Source organism: Chrysochloris asiatica, unplaced genomic scaffold (assembly GCF_000296735.1).
Source record: "Chrysochloris asiatica unplaced genomic scaffold, ChrAsi1.0 scaffold00034, whole genome shotgun sequence".
Lineage (NCBI taxonomy): Eukaryota > Metazoa > Chordata > Mammalia > Afrosoricida > Chrysochloridae > Chrysochloris > Chrysochloris asiatica.
Genome location: NW_006408552.1, coordinates 15,436,572 through 15,445,489, shown reverse-complemented (window position 1 = coordinate 15,445,489; position 8,918 = coordinate 15,436,572). Strand labels below are relative to the sequence as shown.

General features: G+C 57.9%; 1 protein-coding gene across 1 annotated transcript; it reads left to right on the top strand.

Annotated features, from left to right (window-relative positions):
- The first annotated feature begins 689 nt into the window (after nucleotides 1-689).
- Nucleotides 690-8,658, top strand: AP5Z1 (adaptor-related protein complex 5, zeta 1 subunit). Its single transcript, XM_006859870.1, has 17 exons — nucleotides 690-733; nucleotides 2,693-2,827; nucleotides 3,234-3,420; nucleotides 4,308-4,452; nucleotides 4,600-4,712; nucleotides 4,857-5,025; nucleotides 5,116-5,268; nucleotides 5,362-5,399; nucleotides 5,479-5,641; nucleotides 5,909-6,087; nucleotides 6,571-6,713; nucleotides 6,842-6,982; nucleotides 7,245-7,356; nucleotides 7,524-7,621; nucleotides 7,916-8,048; nucleotides 8,122-8,336; nucleotides 8,418-8,658. Exons 1-17 carry the CDS (start codon nucleotides 693-695, stop codon nucleotides 8,656-8,658), a joined length of 2,406 nt encoding a protein of 801 aa, XP_006859932.1. The 5' UTR covers nucleotides 690-692.
- The last annotated feature ends 260 nt before the right edge of the window (nucleotides 8,659-8,918 follow it).

Sequence of the window (8,918 nt, the reverse complement as noted above, 5' to 3'; positions counted from 1 at the left end):
CCGTGATATCACAGAGCTTGAAACCAGCCACTGCCTACAAATACGAGATTTTCTTTCTCTCTGAGTTACAAAAGTGTAGAAAATCATTCAAGATTGACGCATTCAGACTGTGAGCCTATTCAGAGGTAGCGACCCTATAGGACAGAGTAGAATTGCCCCTTAGGCCTTTCCGAGACAGTAAATCTGTATGGGAGCAGACTGCCGCATCGGTCTCCCAGGGAGCAGCTGGAGGTTTAGAACCACCAACCTTGTGGTTAGCCCGGTTAGCAGTGGAACGCACATGACCAGGCAAGTTTTTGGTCTGTAATGCATAAGGTTGCCACCAGGTGGCGCCAACACCAACAAATGTAGTGAACGTGGTTTGTACGCCACGGCTGACCCGGGATGCGGGGCTCCAAGGATCCCGGTTTTCCGGGTGTGGGCTCCGAGGATCCGGAGTTTGGGGACGCAGACTCCGAGCACCCTGGGATTAGATGTGTGAGCTTCCCGCCGCCAGGGGCTCGAGGAGTAGGGGCGGCCTCGCCTCCGCCCCGACAAGCTCTGCGCCACAGTGTACTCATTGGTCCGCGGCGCACTCGCCCCGCCCCGCGGAGCCTGCCCCCACTCACATGACACGACCCCGGAAACCAGCAGTCAGCGAGCGGAGTGCGGGAGAAACCAGCGAGCTGAGTGCGAGGACCAGCGGCGGCGGGATGTTCTCGGCGGGGACGGAGAGTCTGCTCCGCCAAGCCAGGTGCCGGCGACCCTCCCGCTCCTTCCCTTTGGGGCACCGGGGACACTGTTCTGCAGACTTGGGAGGTGGGAGGTGAGGGGCGGCACCTGCCGGGAACGTCGTGGCTGACCGGTAACAACAGGTGGGCCGGCCGTCAGTTGCTTCAGGGTCCAAAGCATAAAGTTACCAAGAGGCTGGAGAGATTAGTGGGAATCAAGGCAGGCGAAGATTGATGGTGCAGTGGGCTGAACACTCGCCTGCTAACCCTTTCGGTTCAACGAGGTTGGAAACCACCAGCTGCTTCACGGAAGAAAGACTTGGCTGTCTGCTTCCATGAAGATGTTGTTGTGAAGTGCCGTTGTGTCGTCGCTAGTTTCCTAAGAGCTACTGGTGAGCTTCAACCGATGACTTTGCGAGTCAAACCGTCTTTGCAGTCCAGCGCATTAACCCACAGCTCCACACCATTAAGGTATTTAAGTACCGTGGAGACTTCTCCGACTCATAGCAGCAACCCTGTATAGGGTTTCCAGGGAGCAGCTGGTGGGTGTGAGCTGCCGAACTTGCGGTTCGTAGTCCAGTGTTGATCGTACTGTGCCACACCAGGAGGCTATGAAGGTATACAGCCTTGGAAACCCTACGGGGCAGTTCCACTCTGTCGCTGTGAGTCAGAATCAACTCCAGCTGGCAATGGGTTGTTTTGGTTTGGAAATACCAAATCACCTTCATCTCTCTCAGGTGAGGCAGGGAGGGAGTCTTCACCTTCTCAGCTGAACATCCTGAGCCTTAAATTAGTAAATCCGCTGAGGTTAGACCTCCCTTGTTACCCATCTTTAGCCTCTGTCGGATTTAGGAGTAGATTTCTCACTAGGTTTAGAGGATGGTTTAGCATTTCCTTACTGTTTTCCAAAAGCCCTGGTGTGGTGCTGTAGGATAAGCACAAGGTCAGCAGTTCACACCCACCAACTGCTTCTTGGAAACCCTGTACAAGGTTAGACCTGCACAATGAGAAAATCCTGGGTCCTGGTGCACTGTATGATAAACATTGGACTGCTCACCACAGGATCAGCTGTTGGAGAAAGATGAGGTTTTCTGTTCCTGATATAGGGTCACTGTGAGTGAGACACCCTACTAACCAGCATACAACATACCATGCAAAAGTCCAAGGAGCATTGGTGGTTGCCGTAGTTACAGCACTTGGCTGTTAACTGAGTTTTGGTTGTGTGAACCTACCTCCCACAGCTTGGTGGAAGACAGATGTCACTGCCTCCATAGAAATCACAGCCTTGGAAAGTCTATGGGGTGGGCTCTGTCTCCAACATCACAGAAGCTTTTGTGATTGATAGAACTCACTGGTGCATTGGATGGAGTGGGAAATCACCCACCTTGTGCACTCTCAGAGCTGGGTTAACAGAGTGGCTGCAACAAGGAAGGGGCTTGGTGTAGGACGGCAGTGTTGCTCTCTTGTCACACCTGAGGTTGCTAGGAGACAGACCGACTGGATGGCAGCTCACAACAACCTTGTGGTGGTCTGACACCGGTGCTGGCCCCCCACCAACTATAATGTGCCACCAGATCTGCTCTTTAATATATGAGGTTTAACGCTTTTACCCAGACGTTGAATTTCTCACCTTTTTTTTTAGACTAACTCTCCCTCACTTTTCAGTGAGACTGTCAAAAATCAAGTTTGCTTTAATTGTTCTGCTCACAGAGTGAGAAAACCTAAAAATGAGTGTCTGTCAGCAGGATTGGAAGTGAAGGTGTCCCCATGAACCCTGCGTGCTGGGAAGAGGGTTAAGTCCTGGGGAGAGGGGTTGAGGGAATGTCCCAAGAAGCCAGTGTCCAGGGTGAAAGCCATCTCCTCCCCCAGCACTGGGCTTTCTTTTGGCTGAGTAAGAATTGTGTCCTGAGTCACTGGGATCAGAATAGCATTTTGGGGCCCTGGAGGAAAACTAGGGCACTGATGTCCTGTTTGTTGTGTAGGGAGATCCAGGATGAGGAGCTGAGCAAATTCTGTACCCGGGTAACAAAGCTGCTGCAGAAAGGCCCTGGGGCTGAGGCTGTGGACGCCCTGCGGAGACTTTTCCTCATCCTCTCGGCCACCAAATACAGCCGGAGGTGAGTGTTGCTGGGCCCCCAGGGGGTGGGAGGGCGCCCTTCTGACTTGGCAGCACCATGCAGTTCCTGGGGGGGCAGCAGACATTCCTTTGATGTTTGAGTCTTGTCCTGGTTAGTGTTGGTGACAACTCCGTGCACAGTGGAACAGACGCTGCCCAATCTGGTGCCGGCTGCTCAGTAGGTTGGGGGTGGCCCATGTTAGTCTGTAAGCTTCCACTGTGCATGAGGTACACTGGTCAGGGGTCAAACCTGGGTCTCCCGCATGGAGAGTGAGAATTCTACCTCTGAACAACCACAGGCCCCCCTGGAATGTGAAGGCTTCATCGATCTCCCTTCTCTGTGGCGTGCACCATGGTGGGGTTGTGAATGTGAGTTATGAGTGGGCCACAGCGTGCTTTCGTTCCAGGCTAGAGAAGCCCTGCGTGGACCTGCTACAGACCACCCTGTGCTCACCCACCTGCCCCGAGCAGCTCCAGCTCCTCTGTGCTGCCATCCTACGGGAGGTGGCTCCGTCCGATGGCCTGGTCCTGACATGTGACCACATTCAAGACAGCCGCACACTGAGCCTGGTGGCTTCTGTGCTTCTGGCCCAGGTGACCCCATGCCTCCCACAGGATGTGTGCAAGAGTACAGTGACATGTGGACAGGGGAGTTCCTGTGTGGGCAGGCATGCGTATGCAGGGCTGTGTGTGTACGCATGGACAGGCATGTGTCGAGTGGAGTATGCACCTGTGCTGTGGTGTGTGGATGCGAGTGCCGGGAGGGTGTGGACGGGGGGGCTTTCGGTATGAGCAGAGGCATGCTTGTGCATGTGTGCAGTGGCGCTCCGTGTGGACAGAGGCAGGCATGTGTAGGAGTGTGTGTTTGTCCTTGGGATACGGAAACATGTACTCGTACAAGATAAGATATATCCTGAGCTCAGGACCCTCAGTTGTCTCCCCAGCTCCCTCTCTGCTTGTCTGAGTCCTGGTGTGCCAGCACACCTACCCCAGTTGCCAGCACGTATTTAGATGGAGGGCCAGGGTCCATGCCCGCCTAGGGGTCCTCAGTACTGCTAGAGGGACTAGTGGGTGGTAGACGGCATCGTGTGCAGCTGTGTAAAGGGCTGACATCCTATCTGCTGGACTCTAAGGGGTGTGGCTGTTAACTACCGTCAAGTGACTTCCTGCTTGTGGTAACCCATTTATTACAGTACAACCGTAAGATGTACTTGGTTGTCATCTTAAAGAAGTAGGCCACCAAACCCATTTCTGCAGTGTTGCAGGATGGGTCAGTAGCCGAGCACAAAGAGTTAGACCTGACAGATAAAACTAAGTTCTACAAGCTAGATCTAGGCACTGGATCCTCACAGCCAGTGGAGGGGTGTCAGCTCTGCCTCATCCTTGCCCACTGATTAGTCACATTCCCACTGGGCCCCTTCCTGCCTCTGACCCCCAGGGTGCTGGGCTGGCTCAACACTGTGCCCGTGTGTGTCTTGAAGGGCGACAGGCGGGACGAGGTCCGCAGCGTGGGGCTGCGCGCTTTGCAGCTCCTGGAGACCCGGCCGACTGAGGGACCCGGGCCGAGGCCCCTCCTCCATGTGCTGTCCAAGGTGGTCAGCCTGGCACCTGCTGTCCTTTCCCAAGGTATACAGTCCCCAGGCAGCTCCTGAGTTAGATGACATGTATAATACATTGGTGCTATGGGTGCATGCTACATGCCACCACCACCTTTCCCACAGAGCAGAGCAGGGGTTTGGGGTGTGGCTGTGACTTACCCCTGCCCACTCCCAGGCCCAGCAGACTCGCTGCCCAGAAGACTGGTGGACTGGCTGCGCTACGCCAGCGTCCAGCAGGGGGCAGCACAGACCTCCGGAGGTTTCTTCTCTGGTGCCCGAGCCAGGCAGGTAACTGGTTCTCCAGCCTCCCTCTCACTGGGACTTTGGGAAAACAGATTCACTGCCCCAGTGATGCTCTGGGTGTGACTCACCAAGGGCGGCGACCGCCTCCTCACACCCTGCCTTGCCCATCTCCCATCCCTCATCCTGCAGCCTGGGCCTGTCACAGAGGTGGATGGGGCGGTGGCCACCGACTTCTTCACGGTGCTGTCCACGGGCCAGTGTTTCACGGAGGACCAGCAGCTCAACGTGCAGGTCTTCTCCATGCTGCGAGCCTGGCTGCTACTTGGTGATCCCACAGGCCCAGGGGCTGCTGACGCAGGTACTGGGGGTGGGGTAGGTGGCAGAGGGACAGGACTCCAGTAAGCAGGGACAGTAACAAGCCCCAAGTGTTCCCACTGTGTCTCTGCAGACGACAGATCGGACAGATCAGAGCTGGAAGGCTCCAGCTTGTCTGTGTTCTCGGCTGCCAGCACCACCACCAGCCGCCTGCTGCCCCCCCAGCAGCAACTGCGGGCCGGGGCTTTTGACTACTGTCAGCGCCTACTGGAACAGAGCGGCCGGCGTGAGTAGCTCCCCGAGACCACCTGTCCGACCCCTGTAGCCTCCCCACTGCCCACTGACCTGGAGCTTATTTGCTGCTTCCCCCACCCCCCAGGAGCCCTGCGGAGAGGGGACACTGACCTGCAGAAGGCTGTGAGTACCCCCCCCCCAATCCTGAGCCCCCTGAGCCCCTGCTCGGAGCCCCTAGTCTGACCCCAGGCCCCGTCCGCAGTGCTTGGTGGAAGCCGTGCTGCTCCTGGAGGTGCTATGCCGACAGGAGCCATCCTTCCTGTACCGCGCCCTGTCCTGCCTCAAGACCCTGCTCGGACGGCTGTGTGGGGACCCAGCCCAGGCCCGCACACTACTGCCCATCGCCCACTTCCTGCTGAGCCACGGTGAGCCCACCTGGGCAAGGGGTGCCGTCCTGGTCTAGTAGGTTCCTTCTCAGAGGCACACGGACATTAGGCGTGTAGGAGCACGGACTTCATACGACAGTGTTGGCTTTGATGATGTCAGTCTTGGTGCTCATCAGTGTCTGGCCTGTGTCACTTCAGACTCTGCGTCTATGCGAGGAGGCGTCTGGGGCAGACATGGGCAGGGCCCCAGAGGTGTGTCCTTGGGATGCTCTCGAGCCTTGTGCCCTGATGGCCGTGTCCACTCAGGAGAGGCGGCCGCGGTGGACTCGGCGACTGTGTGTTGGCACCTGTTCTCCAGCATCCCAGCTGAGCTCTTCCCCAACCCCATGTTGGCCTTTGAATTCGTCCAGTTCTGCAGGGACAGCCTCCACCTCCTTGGCCCGGACCTGGCCGTCTTCAAGCTCAGCTTCCCGAATCTCTTCAAGGCAGGTGGTGGCTCCCTAGGGCTCGTCACATACTCCTCCGGCCATTGGACAAGGCCTCATGGGGTCACACTGTCGGGGATGTGTTACTACTCAGTCTCAGGGCTGCGGGTTTGCCATCAGCGTGGGAGGTGGGAGACTGCAGACAGGACGGGCGGTGTGGAGGGTTCAGAAGCATGTTGGGAGGAAACAAGCCTTATGTGCCAGGGAGCCCTGGGTGGTGCGCATGGTGAACACCGTCCCTAACCGAGTCCACCCAGAGGCTCCATGGAAGAAAAGCCTGATAATCTTCCAAAAACCCAGCTGTTGAGACTGCAGAGCACAGTTCTACTGTGATACACAGGGAGGTCACTGTGAGTCGGGGTCAACAATGTGACAGTAATGGGGGCATTCGAGTGGAGGGGGGAACCACACTGCACTCTGGATCAGTGGTTGTCCTTACAGTGGTCCTGGGGTCTCCTGCCTCCAATGCACATCTGCCCACAGTTCTTGGCTTGGCACAGCCCAGCCCTCACCTCGGAGTTTGTGGCGTTGTTCCCGGCGCTGGTGGATGCCAGCACTGCTGTGGAGATGTTCCATGCTCTACTGGACCTGCCGTGTCTGACCGCAGCCCTGGACCTGCAGCTCAGGTGAGCCCCCAGCATGGTGGTCCCCTTAGCAGGCTCAGGGTGACCGGTTCCTGCCTCCCGTCCCTCCAGCAGCTGGGGGCATGGGGCAAACCAGCCCTCTCTTCCTGAGCCACATCTCCACCTCCCAGGTCATCCCCAGCAGCATCGGAGAGGCCTCTATGGGACGTCTCCCTGCAGCCCACCAACTGTCTGTGGGGCTTCCGGGACCCCCAGTTCCAGGGCCTCTTCCAGTACCTGCTGCGAAGCAAGGCAGGTGGCACTGCACACAGGTACGGGTGAGAGGTGGCGCCCCTTGTGGGTTCTGAGTGGGGCAGGCAGCTGTCACTTATCATTGTCCTCTTCCCACTTGCTGCGTCTGCCCAGCACCCCATCTTCAGCCTCCTCCTCTGTCTGTAATCCCTCAGCAACCCAGGGGTGGAGGTACATAGACCCCTGGCCCTCACCCTGTTGGCCTGCTGCCCTCCCCGACTTGAAGCATGTGGGGTGTCTCAGAAGTGGGGTGTGGGCACTGTGTGACTGTGGTGTCCCCAGGATGGCCCCACTGCACTGCCTGCTGCAGCCCATGGCTGGCTGTGCCCGAGTGCTCCAGTGTGCTGAGGCCGTGCCCACCCTGCTCCAGGCGTTTTTTGCGGCTGTGACCCCCGTGAGTCCCCAGCCCTGTTATCCTGTTACCCCTGGGGCTACCAAGCCCAACGAAATTCACTGCCCAGGGGCTGCAGACCCCACCCCAACAGCATCTTCCTACTCCAGTGCATAGAGGGGTCACCTGGGAGAGCCACCCCCAGCAACTCCCGGATGGTCTGTCTGCAGGTGGCTGATGGGGCCCTGATGGCCCAGCTAGCGCTGGCACTCCTGGAGAGAAGCAACTCCCTGCCCCATGTGCCGCAGTATGAGGCTTGTGTGCACAGGTAGGATCCTATCGGCTGGGAACCCCCAGCATCTCTGGGTGGAGTCCAGTTTTCCTGGTCCAGGCTGACCTTTGACATGGCCCTTCTCAGGCCCCTCTTCATGCTTATTCTAGAATTTTCTAGAATTTTCTCCCATCCCTCCTTTCAAGTTTTCTGGAGGGCTGATACACTCAACTTGTTCCTGTCACACTCGGGCAGGAACAGAGGCAGCCCCTATGAGATGTCCCATTAGGGGACGGGGCCATCCTGTGGCCCCAGCTTGAGGGGGGTTCCTTAATTAATGGCTTTTGGCAGAGTAATGAGCTCGCAGCTCCTGGTGCTATTCAGACTACGTCCAGCGCTGGTGGTCGAGCTGGCCAAGGATCTGTTGGAGTTCGTGGGGAGCGTGAGCGGTACCCGCAGCCAGGAGCCCATGTTCACAGCTGTGGTAAGGCACTGCCTAGCCCGGCCTCCAGCCCCTCCGGTCGGCAGGACTTGACTGAGGCTCCATCTTGGTCTAGGTGTGGGCGGTCGGTGAGTACCTGGCAGTGCCTTATGACCGGCGCTGCACTGTGGAGCAGGTCAACAAATTCTTCGAGGCCCTGGAGGCCCTGCTTTTCGAGGTCACCCAATCCCGCCGCTCAGCTGCCCGTCCTGAGTGCCCACCACAAGTTGTTGCTGTCCTCATGACCACACTGACCAAGCTGGCCTCTCGCAGCCAAGACCTGATCCCCAGGTAGTGAGGTGGTGGGGGAAGCATGAGGAGGGGGCTCTCTCCCCATCAGGTGTGCTAAAGAGCTGTGACCCCCCCCCCCAGGGTCTCCCTGCTCCTGTCCAAGCTGCGGGCCCTGCCCCAGGCTTCGGTGGCATGCTCCGGAGATGCGGATGGGGATGCCGTCTGCAGGAGGGCCACGGAGCTCACCAACCTCCTCAAGATGCCCAGCGTGGCACAGTTTGTGTTCACACCGGGTGTGGGGGCCAACACCCACCATGTCACCACTGCCCTGCGCACAGTCAGCCGGCTGGTGGACAGGGAGGCCAACCTGCAGACATCGTGAGGGCCGTGCAGTGGATGGGGAACCAGGACCCATGGCTTCGTCTCCACCCTCATCCCTCCTGTTGTGTGTCCTTGTTTCTGGGCCCGAGAGGACAATCTGTCTACTCAATTGCACTTCCCTGATCCAGGGAGGACAGACCATGCGATAACCAGCTAAAGGAGAGGAGACAGGATGTGGACTCGCAGCCCTGTTCACTGGTTCCTGCGAGTTTGCTGTGGGGTGAGCAGGTCTGGAGTTTACTAGGCACCAAGGAGTGCCAC